We start from the raw sequence: 14,866 nt of genomic DNA on the forward strand, positions 1-14,866 counted from the left end.
TTCACATTGGCCTGTTATAGCGCCACCAACAGGTGTATTTTTGCAAAGCACATTTTTGGAACAAAATGCCTCAAATCATCCAATTGCCATGAAAGGCATATTTATAAGAACAAATGGAACCCTTTTCACATTGGCCTATTATAGCGCCACCAGGAGGCCACAACCTGACCTGACCTGCATGGAGACCTGTGCCCTGGCGGAAAAGAGGAACTTTTTTTTAGTTAAATAATGTTCCACCACTGGGATTTTTTAGAACTTTTGATATGTCGTTACTTACTAACATATTTATGAAACAAAGACCGTTGCAATTTTTTTCTGGGAAATGTCTCAAAATGTCTGCACTAATACTAGCCTCGTGTAGCGATACTAATCTCACTGCGTGCATATTGGTCTCGTCCCTCTCAGTGTTGGATTGTTTTTCTCGCAATGACCCGCCCCATATTTGCATATACTGGGCCCTGGTTGGTTATTAGGCCGGTTCCAGACAAATCTGGTTGGCTCGTAACCTGGGAGGGGTCAAAATGCGTTCAGCAGGGCCAGACTTAATCTGCCTGGTGGGGTCAAAATGCATTGAGAGGGGCCAGACTTAATCTGCCTTGGGGGTCAAAATGCATTGCAAAGGCAGCTGAAGGCTGCAGCTTCGTGAGGTAGCTGCAGCTACGTGAGGCTGCAGCTACAGGTGAAGGCTGCAGCTATACAGGTGAAGGCTGCAGCTACATGAGGCTGCACTAATACACTCTCTATACCTCTCTCTTGCTCCATATCTCCCTCTTCTTCCTCCCCAGCTCTCCTCTCCTCCATCAGTCGTCGCCATCCATCCATCCATCCAACCATGGCGTTCCTCCAGCGCCTCCGCTCCCCGCGCCTGTCCTTCCTGCAGACGGTGGTCTCCCTGGTCCTGGGCACGCTCTCCCTCACGTCCTCCTACTGGGTGGTGGGCCAGCAGAAGGTGCCCAAGCCCCTGTGCACGCCCACCAAGCGCCTGGGCTGCATCCCCGTGCCCGGCGCGTCGGGCAACTCCTCCGTGGCCATCCAGTTCTCCTGGGAGACCGGCGACGACGGCTTCGTCTTCCCCGCCTTCCACGTGGGCCTGTTCCGCAGCTGCCAGGAGGACATCTACACGGACGCCTGGGGTGAGCCACGAGGCCGTTCACTGGGCATGACTTTACTAGTTGACTAGTTGAAAATGAGCAAAAAAGTACACAATGCCAGCACTCATTGTATGTCCTTTTCCAAACGAATCTGAAACACCAATACAAGGTCTGGAATTCAAAAAATATTATATTATGCATATTGTAGGCTCGCCAAGTGACAGATCACAGCTGGGTCTCTTTAGTGAAATCGATTCACCAGGGGCCACGGTGGCACAGTCTGTCGCCTCACAGCTAGAAGGTCCTGGGTTCGAATACGTGTTGCTTCCACGCTCACTTGGGCTTGTAGATCTGCGATTGTGAGTGTAAAATCAGTCATTATACGATCTGGCATCAAGGCCCGCCCCAAAATACATTAAAAAAATGTGACTAAAACTAAATGAAAACTATTCCAAGAGACTAAAACTAAAATCTAAATGTGCTGCCAAAAACAACACTGGATCACTGCAGCCTGGCTTTGCTGTGCGAGCACCAACACTGGATCACTGCAGCCTGGCTTTGCTGTGCGAGCACCAACACTGGATCACTGCAGCCTGGCTTTGCTGTGCGAGCACCAACACTGGATCACTGCAGCCTGGCTTTGCTGTGCGAGCACCAGCTCATCATACTGTCTCCACATTCACCCCCTTTATTATGGAATGGGTAATAAGTGTTTTGAAAGATAATGATGTACTCTTTTATGAGTGCACATTGTGAGCAGGGGTGGAATTGGTATGCAGGTAGTCTAGGCTATATTATTGTGTGTCTCCATCTATATATAGAAGTCTATGGCAGACAGTCGGTTGTGACTGCCAGAACTTTGTACAGCTTTGTACTTCATGAAGTGAGTCGTCCGTTTGCCTAGTATTGGCACATTAACCCATTCTGACCTGAGATCAGATTCATACGAGGTTTCCACTGGGACAACACACTGGTCTGATTAACCCATTCTGACCTGAGATCAGATTCTAAAAAATGTTTTTCCAAAAAATAGCAGACCTACAAGCTCGTAGCGCGCCACTCGGTGGCGCGCTACGAGCTTGTAGATCTGCTATTTTTCAGTAGCTTAAAGCATAACATGATGCTAACCCCAGCATGGGTTCCCGTTCAGAATGGGTTAAGACCTGAGACCAGATTCTACAAAATCTCTCCTAAATCCTGACAGTTTTCTGTCAAGAAAAATAATATATACATTAAAAGATTTGCACACATTTTCATGATCATAGCGCGGCACTCTGGGGCGAAGTTTAAAATAATGGTCATAGGCCTGGGCCGTGGCTCAGCGGTCCAGGCATCTTGGCTGGCAATCCAGTCTGGCAGTGTGCCGCGGGTTCGACTCCCGATCCCGACAGCCCTTAGTGCATGTCACCCCCCCATCGCTCTCCCCCCATTTCCTGTCCCTCCATAAAAATATATAAAATAAAGGCGAAAGCCACAAAAAAAACCATTTAATAATACAAAATATAAATAATGGTTATAAAGTGGTTAAAAGCTATAAGGTGACACGGATGCTGTCCTCAGGTCTAAATGGGCAAAATTCATGCAGTTACAGATTGGATTGATTGATTGATTGAAATATTTATTAATTACAGTTTGCAGAATTACAGTACATTTCAAGCACAAGCTCAATACAAGGACTGTTAACTGTGAGTGGACGACACAATTAAGCATTACATTTGTTTACAAGAGGGTCCACCATGTTCAATTCATCAAAACATTTAGAGACGTACAAATAGACACTTCTATGTAGTTAAAGAACAGAACAGGAGGAAATGTTGGAGCCTGAATGTGAAATAAGTCCAACTATATGAAGACCAACATGGGGGTGTTGACCCAGCTCTACATAATCACATGCCTCCTACTTATTTCATCAGGATTATATATATATCCCATTCTGACCTGAGATCAGATTCATACGAGGTTTCCACTGGACACACACTGGTCTGATTAACCCATTCTGACCTGAGATCAAATTCTAAAGAAATGTCAGTCGTTCTTCGATTTTTCAAAAATAGCAGACCTACAAGCTCGTAGCGCGCCACTCGGTGGCGCGCTATGAGCTTGTAGATCTGCTATTTTTCAATAGCTAAAGCGTAACATGATGCCGACACCAAAACGGGTTCCCGTTCAGAATGGGATATAGTGCGTATATATATTTATTTATATATTATTTCCTAACCCGGGTCATGCATTGTGATGAGTTTATGATTGCTTATGCGCGTCGCGTATATAGAGGGTGTTCCCAAGGTGAGATGAGGATTCACCAAGGAGAAAAAAAAAACCCCACATTGTCTGATAATAACAATGAGAGATTCAAATGGGTTTATATCAGGACGGGAAGCTATGCGTGCGGAAATATGATTTTGAGACCTCCAGGTTGTGTGCGTGCGTGTGTGTGTGTGTGTGTGTGTGTGTGCGCGTGAGAGTGTGAATGTGTTTGTAAACCAAAGAGGATTATCATCAGTGTGCGTGTTCTGCTCAGGGAGATTTAGACTCTAACAGCATGACTCAATTATGGATTAGAAACCCAGGGAGAGAGAGGTTAATGGGATTCAAAAAATAAAATAAAATACACTGGCCGTGTTTCCGGCTTCCTGCTAGCCCGTTTGAGACTGATTCTCGGGGTCAGAGTGTGGAAAAACACAGCAGTTTTCAAGTTCTATCCAACAGTATATACTACTGTACATTAAAAGGGTAGGAAGAGGTTTGTGTAATAAAGCGGTTGCCTCGTTTGCTGGAAATGTAGGCATTTGTAATTTGCTGGTGCAAGATAATTTGTGTGTTTAAAAAAAAAAGAAGTTTATGTAATCAAAATATCGTTGATAGCAGCTGAGCTTATGCCTGTTCTCGGACAGGCCTATGTATTGTTAACCTTTTGGTACGATGCCATGTTTACTTTAACAGTTTGACTGCAGTGATTAAACAATGGTGTTCCAGATCTCCCTGCCTATAGTTTTCACTAACCTTTGAAGAGCCAGCTGCGCTGCGCTGACTTGATCGTTGCTTGTCATGAAAATCCGCTTTAAAACAGTGTAATCGATTGTCGTGGTGTTGAAATATATTCCAAAAGTGGCGAACACGACTACAGAGCGGAGAAGGAACGCACGCGCTGCGCGGCCGCACCGCCGCACCGCCGCCATTGCAATGCACTGGGACTCAATTTCCCAGAACCCTTTGCATGCCAGTGCGACGGATGTTGTTGTTGTGGTGACGTCATCAATACGCATCACCTATCCCACTACTCTGTCCGATGGAAAACCCTGTATGTCTTAAAACGTATTAAGACACGCTAAATTAAACAATGAAAACATAACTTGTGTAAGTCGTGATAGGGAGGGAAAGTGTTTTAATTAAAGGGCCACTTCACCCCCTTTGCAACCAGAACCCATTCTGACCGGGAACCCGTTTTGGTGTTAGCATCATGTTATGCTTTAGCTATTGAAAAATAGCAGATCTACAAGCTCGTAGCGCGCCACCGAGTGGCGCGCTACGAGCTTGTAGGTCTGCTATTTTTGAAAAATCGAAGAACGACTGACATTTTTAGAATCTGATCTCAGGTCAGAATGGGTTAATCAGACCAGTGTGTGTCCAGTGGAAACCTCGTATGAATCTGATCTCAGGTCAGAATGGGTTAATGATGTTTAGGACACAAGAAACACTTTCTTGGGGTTATTAATGTGTTTTTTTTTTATATATATTTTAGTCGCTGTAGTTCCTGAACTACAAATCGGTTTCTTCCAGTGGTGAAATGTCCCTTTAAAGTAAATTAACTGAACACTGAATCATATACATGTTCACTTTCTCTTTTCCAGAGGAAAACTGCTGTTTGTTCCATACGTTGACGCCGGCCAATGAGAAAGGTAGGTACAGGTTTAAATTGTGTGCTTTTGCTTTGCATTGATCGGTTGATTGTTCAATCAATTGTTTGATTATTTGAGTGATATATACAGTATAATACCCACCTGCATTGTTTGTTTGAGTGATGATATACCCAGAGCCTTAGATATAGACAGAGTTACGCAAACTGCGTTCACTTCATGGGGCTTCAGTCCAATGGCGGCTGGCTCTCCTACATAGACTTCTATTGAGCGTGGGGACAACCAACTGGGACAAGTCCTGGACCGGAATTAGGCAGAAATGCATTGGACTCTTTAATGATCTTAAATCCCTTTATTTTAGATAGTTTTGTAGTAATAGTACAACATAAACATTATAGAGACTTTAGTTAGTTACTGTACAATACTTTAACAGTCGTCATGTTGCACACATGCTTAAAATAGCTCTTGTTTGCGCCGCCCTCGTTGAAAACAATGTATTTCCAACTCCAGCTTGTCTCAGTGCAGGCTGCATGAACAGCGCTCGAGCCCCCCTCTATATCGATACTCTTCCATTAGCACCCATTTTGGGGCGGGAACCCCTTTTGGTGGTAGCATTATGTTATGCTTTAGCTATTGAAAAATAGCAGATCTACAAGCTCGTAGCGCGCCACCGAGTGGCGCGCTACGAGCTTGTAGGTCTGCTATCTTTGAAAAATCGAAGAACGACTGACATATAAACACAGCTTTTTCAGAAAACTGTCAGGATCTAGAAGAGCCATTTTTAGAATCTGATCTCAGGTCAAAATGGCTTAGATGGCTCTGAGTATGTATACCCACCTGCATGCCATGTGTATACCTTTCTCTCACACACTGTCTCTTTGTCTTTGGGGACGTCCGGGCCCCATAACGGACTCTGGACCCCAGCCATCATGTGGCTGTCCGTGTCCATGGAGGTCATGTATGTGGGCCTGCTGGTGGTCAGCTGTGTGCTGCTGTCCGTCCAGCTGTGTCTGACCAGCAGCTGCTGTCCCGGCGCCACGCGGCTGCTCTGGGGTCAGCTGCTCAACTCCTTCGCTGCCGTCTTCACTGTGACGGGAGGTAGGCTATTACACCGTACATTACAGTGGTTATATACCGTACATTACAGTGGTTATATACCGTACATTACAGTCATAGGAGGCCTTAAGTATGTTTCACCAGTTTCAATTGAAACGGGCCTCCACCCTCAGGGGGGCCTCAACAAAATACTGATGTCATAGGTATATGGGGGCCTCATATTTGGTCTTGAAACAGGCCTCCAGATTCCTAAGGCCGTCCCTGAGAACACACAAACACACCAAGCTGGCCATAGGGGGCGCGTTATTCCCCTCAAAGAGCCAGAATGCAAAATACTTGTCATTCAGCCTCACTTTGAGGAGTTGCTCAGTGGACTGTCTCTCACACAGTGATATAGAGAAAAATATCACACCCGCGGGACGTGAGCGGCACTGTTATCACCATACATCACATTCCGTGCTCAGCCAGTCAGCTTGAGCACATTCCGCGCATGTACACACACACACACACACACACACACACAGCTTCAAAATACAACACAGCTCAGTGTTAGGGAACGCTGTAGCAATTTACAATTTAGGCATTTAGCAGACGCTCTTAATCCAGAGTGACTTACATTAAGCAAGAACAAAAAAGCATGGGAATTCATCACATAAAAAGCATTTATCATGAAACATGCGTAAGCTAAGAACGTAACAGTGGAATATCTATATAATGAAACTATATTATAAACTAGAACTGCACTCTGCCGAGTGCATACTTGCTTGTTGCACACTAGTAGGCCATAAATGGCCTACTAGTGCGCAAGCAGAGCGCGCAAGTACTTTCGACCGCTGGAAAGTATCACATCTCAGTATCTCTGTGAAGGAACGTTTGAAATGTATAATCATTACGTATAACTATTTGCTACCTAACTACTTTTTTACAGAAAAATGAATCATTGATATGTGATGAAAAAAAGGTATATAAACTGAATTAAAATATATTATACAGTATAATTATTTTATTACTTATTGTAAATTGTCAATTGTTTTAAATGTATTTCATTTTGTACTATAGTACAGTACTACAGACCAGGCACAGATTTACAAATTACAAATCACATTTGATTAGCAGTATACCGTGGTTACTTGGTTCCAAAAAGTGAAGCCAAGTTTTTTTCAACCGTAAGTCTGTGCCTGGTTTGCTGGGACCAGTTACAACATTACGTCATCGTTGAGAACTGGGACCAGAGTACATGGTGTGTGTATATGTATGACTAGCTCTCAGTGATGACGTAAGAGATATGGTCATCTGTTCCCAGCAGACCAGGCACAGATTTACAAATTACAAATCACATTACAACTACATACAGAGTATGTAGTTGTCATTTGATTAGCAGTATACTGTGGTTACTTGGTTCCAAAAAGTGAAGCCAAGTTTTTTTCAACTGTAAGTCTGTGCCTGGTTTGCTGGGACCAGTTACAACATTACGTCATCCTTGAGAGAGTACATGGTGTGTATATGACGTAATGTTGTAACTTGTAACTTGTAACTTGTAACTTGTAACATTACGTCATATACACACCATGTACTCTCTCAAGGATGACGTAATGTTGTAACTGGTCCCAGCAAACCAGGCACAGACTTACGGTTGAAGAAAACTTGGCTTCACTTCGAAGAGACCAAGCGAAATGATTACTTGCGCGCTCTGCTTGCGCAAGTAACTACATACAGAGTATGTAGTTGTAATTTGATTAGCAGTATACTGTGGTTACTTGGTTCCAAAAAGTGAAGACAAGTTTTCTTCAACGGTAAATCTGTGCCTGGTTTGCTGGGACTAGTTACAACATTACGTCATCCTTGAGAGAGTACATGGTGTGTATATGACGTAATGTTGTAACTTGTAACTTGTAACTAGTCCCAGCAAACCAGGCACAGACTGTATGTAGTTGTTCTAGTTACAACTACATACAGAGTATGTAGTTGTAATTTGATTAGCAGTATACTGTGGTTACTTGGTTCCAAAAAGTGAAGACAAGTTTTCTTCAACGGTAAATCTGTGCCTGGTTTGCTGGGACTAGTTACAACATTACGTCATCCTTGAGAGAGTACATGGTGTGTATATGACGTAATGTTACAAGTTACAAGTTACAAGTTACAACATTACGTCATATACACACCATGTACTCTCTCAAGGATGACGTAATGTTGTAACTAGTCCCAGCAAACCAGGCACAGATTTACCGTTGAAGAAAACTTGTCTTCACTTCGAAGAGACCAAGCGAAACGATTACTTGCGCGCTCTGCTTGCGCAAGTAACTATACATATATATATACTATACTATGCTATACGTGTGGAAGACCCATAGATCCATAGACCCCAAGGTAGCTGCAATGAAGTAATAAATATAGCAATAGAGTTCAAAGGGTGCAGATGAAGAACAGCTGCACTAATTGGCGTCGTTAAGGCGTGCATGGCAACAGTTTGTGTCGCGTGTGATTTCACACCAGAAGATATATAAGATGATGCACCGTGTTGGAAATTACTGTAGACGTCAAGAGAGAGAGACGGACAGAGTGATGTTGTCTTGGACCGTTTCCAAAGCAGGAGGACCAAAGCGAGCTGATCATGCTGCTGTAGCAGTGAGGAACAATCTGTATTCCTTTGGAGGCTACTCTGGAGGGACCTTCAACAACATGGGACAGATGGATGTCCATGTCTTCAACCCATTGTCTTTATGCTGGAAGAAGTTACCTCCAGTGGAACCAGGAAGAGGAGACGGTCACCTTGAGGTTCCATCCAAGCGCTCCGGCCACACAGCTGTGTTGGTTGAAGATACAGTCTACATCTGCGGAGGGTCTTGGGACGGGCAGTATTACAATGTGCTTTATGCATTTGATGTTGACGCCCACAGATGGTTCCAACCGAGGGTTTCTGGGACTGTTCCAGAGGGGAGGAGCTACCACACAGCCTGTGTGTTGGAGAAGGTCATGTTTATACATGGAGGATGCACCAAGCTGACTGGACGCACTAATGACATGTACAAGTTGGACACCAGCACAATGGTCTGGACTTTAATTAACACCAGAGGAACTCCACCTCCTGCTTCACACCGTCACTCTGCCACCATCATTGGTACCAAGATGTTTGTATTCGGGGGCTGTGGGCCCCAGGGGGGCTGCAACAGCATCAGAGTGTTTGACACAGAGACCAACGGCTGGCTGAATACGCCTTCTGCACAACATCTACCAGAAGGACGCTGGAGTCATTCAGCATTTACCTACAATGAAGAGCTGTACATATTTAGTGGCTGGAACGGTAACCAGATCTTCAATGATGTGTGGAAATTCAGTCCAGAGACCTTCTCCTGGAAGAAGCAGGTTGAGCCCAAGGGGAAAGGACCATGTCCAGTGCTTGCAGGTATGTGCTGTTGCATTGTGGGAGATCGTATCATCGTCTTTGGAGGATACAAAGGAGATCACACTATCTATGATGAGCTGTTCATCTTAGAGTTGAATCCTCGTCTTAAGACGTTATGTAAGCTAGAAGTTATTCAGTACGCTCTGGACCAATCGGAACTCCCACACGACATCAGGTGGGAACTGGCAGCCATGGCAACCAACAGACGACAACAACAATAACAACCGAGACCACATTACAGACGAAGGAACAGCAGAAAGATGCCAAAAAAATAATAATCCATGGAAGCCATGCAAGGTACACTTGCATGGCTTCCGCCGCAATCGGTGTGTGAATGTGTGTGTGTGTGTGTGTGTGTGTGTGTGTGTGTGTGTGTGTGTGTGAATGTGTGAATGTAATGCACAATCTATGTAAAGCGCTTTGGATAAAGGCGCTATATAAATGCACCATTTACCATTATTATCTGGTACACGGCAAGCTAAAAGGAATCAACACACCAGCACGCCAGAGACCAGAATACTTCAAACCCAAACAAATAGTTAAAAATAGAACTACAAACGCATGTTGGAGATTAAACGACAGATAACAGCCAGCACCAGCAACTGTGTTTATTTAATCACATGTGAAAAATGTGGCTTATTATTAAATATGTCGGAGAAACGAGTAAAACAATTAATAACTGCAAGGCTGAGACAACACAGATACAATATTAACAATGCAAAAAAAGACAACTAAAAGGATTGTTCAACATTACATGGCATTGAAGCTCTAAAAGTATCTGGACTTCAACACATTCCCAACTGGACAGTTTTAGGACAAAGACGTTTTAATGAAAAACAATGGATTAAGAACCTCAACACGGATTTTCCTGGAGGTTTAAACATGCCAAAATATTAGACAAGTTGTTTTGATTTTGTACCAAAACTCCACAGCCATATACATGCTAAACACAGCCAACAATCAATGGAAATCAGACTTTGAATATAGGGGACAAATTAGCACATTCCACACCAAGCCAACCTGGGACACGAAGCAAGAGTGTACAGTGCACTGAAGTCCCCTCAGTCAACCACCGCCACTCTTGGCCCTCTCTCTCTTTCTCTCTCGCTCACTCACTGCCTTGCTCTCTCCCACAATGTTAATGCTAAGTTAGTAAAGTTACACCTATTTTATGTAAATAACATGGTACAATGTGCAGCATTGGGAGGTAAAGGGGAGACACTTTAATTGTGAAGGGACGACAGGATGAGGAAAGGAAAGGTGTTGTTGCTGATTGTCGAGAGTAATGGCTGCGTGTGATATTGAACAGTCAAACTATTCGTATCAATATACGGCTGTATCAACAAAATAATGATGTCATAGGTATATGGGGGGCCTCATATTTGGTCTTGAAACGGGCCTCCAGATTACTAAGGCCGCCCCTGATTACAGTGGTTACATACCGTACATTACAGTGGTTATTTACCATACGTTACAGTGGTTATTTACCATACGTTACAGTGGTTATATACCATACGTTACAGTGGTTATACCGTACGTTACAGTGGTCCCCAAACTGACACGTATAGCCTCGTGGACCCCTATTTGAAAACATATGCCAGGGACCCCCCATAAGAGAAGATTTTTTACGGCTCTAGCAGTGATTCTCAACCTGTTTTAATTTCAAGGACCCCCAGATTGACATTAGCATTAGTCTACGGACCGCCATTTATATTGTAAGATCAATGCTAATTTAACTCTGAGAGTGTACAAATGGAACTAATTATCAATTAGCTGGGGACCCTCTGGAACTCCCTCAAGGACCCCTAGGGGAACCACTGCTGTACAAGAAAACATCAGTAGCAACTAATGTATCTAGAGATCATCAATAACTTGACCTAAGGCAACTTTAATATTTGGTATTTCTGAGTATGTATACAGTATAGTTTTCATAAATCAGTGCTATTGAGCACCTTTTACATCTGTATGTTGGTTAAAATAATATTGAACCAATGGAAAGTAGTAAAAAGCGCTTGGGACAAAACCTCTTAACTCCATTGGACCCTCAAACTGTCTGCTAAAGCAGCTAACTCCACCACCTCTCCCCCTCTCATGGAAGTGACATTTTGACAATTCACAACACCGACTTTGATGAGGAAACATTGCTTTGTTTTCTTAATTTCCTGAAAATCTTATATTTTTCATTTCCTGAAAAATGAACAATTTGGAGTTAAGTGGTTTCTTCCTGACAGTAGAGATATAACATTTTATTACACACACATATTTCACAAGTGATTGCAATCTAGTAAATTCAGGTAACCTGTTGTTGGTTTACTAACCTATATTGCCCTACAACACATTTAATTCTGTCTGTCTTACATTTTATGCAATGGCTTTTGCATCACATCTGGCTGCTGAAATAGTTCTGGGGGAGCAATTTTACTGTGTGTGTGTGTGTGTGTGTGTGTGTGTGTGTGTGTGTGTGTGTGTGTGTGTGTGTGTGTGTGTGTGTGTGTGTGTGTGTGTGTGTGTGTGTGTGTGCGTGTGCGTGCACTAGGTCTCGTGGGCATGGTGGCACACATGATGTTCATGCAGGTGTTTCAGACGACAGCCCTGATGGGACCAGAAAGCTTCAAGCCTCACAGCTACAGCTACTCCTGGGCCTTCTAGTAAGTCCTCTAACTCAGGGCTCTGCAACCTTTTGGACATGACGTGCCGTGTCTTTATTTCCTTGATAGTCGCCGTGCCATAATATCGACATTATTACGTTTAATTATGACACCACATCCAAATGATATATTTCCATCCGATTTTGATTTGTTCATACACACATGAGCAACCTTTATTTTTTCTCTTTTTCTTTAGAATACATTTTCTTTCACATCAGCATGTATGATTTTTAGACTCAATTATGATTTTTTTACCACTGTCTCCCCAGTCAGCGAGTTCAATGAATGTGAGTTTAAATGAATGTATACAGAATTATGAGCAGGATGTAATTTGCATACAGATGTGAGTGGACTTAATTTAACTGTAAACCTTTTTTTATATACATTTAAATATAAAAGAAAAATCATCTCTCTCACACTTGTGCCAGTGTCCACCCTCTGCTGTGCCAGTGTTGACAGCTATTAACCCATTCTGACCTGAGATCAGATTCATACCAGGTTTCCACTGGACACACACTGGTCTGATTAACCCATTCTGACCTGAGATCAGATTCTAAAAATGTCAATCGTTCTTTGAATTTTTCAAAAATAGCAGACCTACAAGCTCGTATCGCGCCACTCGGTGGCGCGATATGAGCTTGTAGGTCTGCTATTTTTCAATAGCTAAAGCATAACATGATGCCAACACCAAAATGGGTGCCCGGTCAGAATGGGTTAAAACACCTTGACGGCTTTAGATTAAAAGTTGTCATATACCGAGGCTGCCGAGATTGTCTGTCCAATTACCTTTTGGAGCATAACGCCACGGTATTTTCGCCTTTGATCCATGAAAATCCCCCTGAAAAAATAGTTCCATGGCTTTTTGTCGAACCGAAAAATATGCCGCCGTCGCGATCCGTAACAACAACAACAGGCAGTGAGAGCTGCTGGAGTCCAGTTGAAACTGTATACCGTTCACGTGCATTGAACTCATTTTCCCAGAAGCCCTTGCAGCCCAGAGCACGGGTCGATTTCCGCTTTCGTCATCATAGCGCGACGGCACTCGTCACCAGGTCACCGCGACAAACCCGCTATTTATTTTTCTTTATTAAAAAAACATTTTTTGTTGACGAAATATGTTCAGTCTCAGTTTTAGTCACCGTCGCTTAGTTTTCATTTTGTTTCCATTTAGTTTTCGTCGGCGACAAAAGGTAGTCGACGAACATTTTCTCGTCATAGTATTATTATAGTCGACAGAATCAACACTGGGGCTGGCATGATGGTTTCACGTGAGCATCATAATTATACTGTATAATATCCAGTACAGTACAAACCACAAACATGTCCTCTTCCCGTCAGCGTGGCGTGGATAGCCTTCACCTTCTGCATGGTGGCGGGCGTCTTCACTCTCAAGTTCAACAGCTACACAACGACTGGTAAAAGCTATGCAGATGTGTCAATCATTTTAACCTCAGCCCAGTGACAAGCATTCGGGTGCAGGCTTTAGTTCCGACATACTATTGATCCGAAACCTCAATCCTAACCTAACCCTAACCGCTGCAAGCACGGGAGCAGCGCATGTCGGACCATCGCTTTTTCGCATCGCATCGCATCGCATCGCATGTCCCCCCGCTTCGGATCTTCGGTGTGTCGGAAAAGCGTGCGCACCCCAAGCAATCAAGACTGCATGGCTTATAGATTCATGTCTTGCTCTTGAATGCCACAAAGACAGTCTGCATGGCCTTCTCCAAAAGACCAGTTTGTGTTGGAGTCCTCAAATGTGTTTCTGGGTGGAGAGGAACTTCACCTTGTTGTCCCAGAGTTCAAGTACCTCGGAGTCATATTTAGACTCAACCCTATAACCTTTAAAAAAACCATGTGAAGAAAGTCACTAATATGATTAAATTCAACCTTCAAAATGTTAAACAAATTAGACCCTTCCTGACAGTTGGAGCGGCCAGATCGTATCTTCACTGTATGATCCTATCACACATTGAATACTGTTTCACCAACTGGTCTTGCACAGGTGTGACTACTCTCAAACCCATAGAACAACACAAGAGTGTTTGACAGGAAGCCCCACTCAATACCCACTACAGTGTGTCTTATGGCGTATACAAACAAACCACAAACAATCCAACATGTCCTCTTCATCCCGCCAGCGTCGCGTGGGTAGCCTTCACCTTCTGCATGGCGGCGGGCGTCTCCACCCTCAACAACTACACCAAGAAGATCCTGATGGTCGGCCCCATACGCAGACGCAGCGCGGCCCTCCTTCAGCGCTGCGGCTTCAATTACGCGGGACCGCCACCACCACCACCGCCACCGCAGGCCCAGTACTACCCGTCCACCGGACCACCACCGCAGGCCCAGTACTACCCGTCCACCGGACCACCACCGCAGGCCCAGTACTACCCGTCCACCGGACCACCGCAGGCCCAGTACTACCCGTCCACCGTCACCCCCGAGTATTACCACCACCACCACCGGTCCTCCCCTCCCATCTCCCCCCTGTCGCCGTACTACGAGCCCCCGTTGCAGCCCCAGCCGCGGTGGCCCTCGCCGCCCCCGCTCAAGCACTGCCACTCTCTCCCTCTCGCCTTCCCCCCGCCGCCGCCGCCGCCATCGCCTCCTCCGTCCCACAATGCACCTCCTCCTCTGTCCCACTGGCACCTCCACCGCCTGTCCCTCATGGCCTCTCCTCCTCCTCCCTGCACCTCCTCCTCCTCCGTCTCTGTCGTCCACCTCCCGCCCGCTCACAAAGATGGCGGCCGCGGCGGCGCCGGCTCCCGCTACCATCCCCACGAGGACGTGTACAACGGCCCACGTTGA

General features: G+C 44.7%; 1 protein-coding gene across 1 annotated transcript; it reads left to right on the forward strand.

The window, feature by feature from the left end:
• Positions 1 to 832: 832 nt before the first annotated feature.
• gsg1 (germ cell associated 1) lies at positions 833 to 14,866 on the forward strand (the record flags this gene model as incomplete). The annotated part of the gene is made up of 5 exons (XM_080776376.1): positions 833 to 1,133; positions 4,943 to 4,990; positions 5,873 to 6,046; positions 11,944 to 12,055; positions 14,197 to 14,866. The coding sequence occupies 5 exons, from the start codon at positions 833 to 835 to the stop codon at positions 14,864 to 14,866; spliced, it is 1,305 nt and encodes a 434-aa protein (XP_080632502.1).

This window comes from Protomyctophum bolini (assembly GCF_963924005.1).
Source record: "Protomyctophum bolini genome assembly, chromosome: 11".
NCBI classification, from domain to species: Eukaryota; Metazoa; Chordata; class Actinopteri; order Myctophiformes; family Myctophidae; genus Protomyctophum; species Protomyctophum bolini.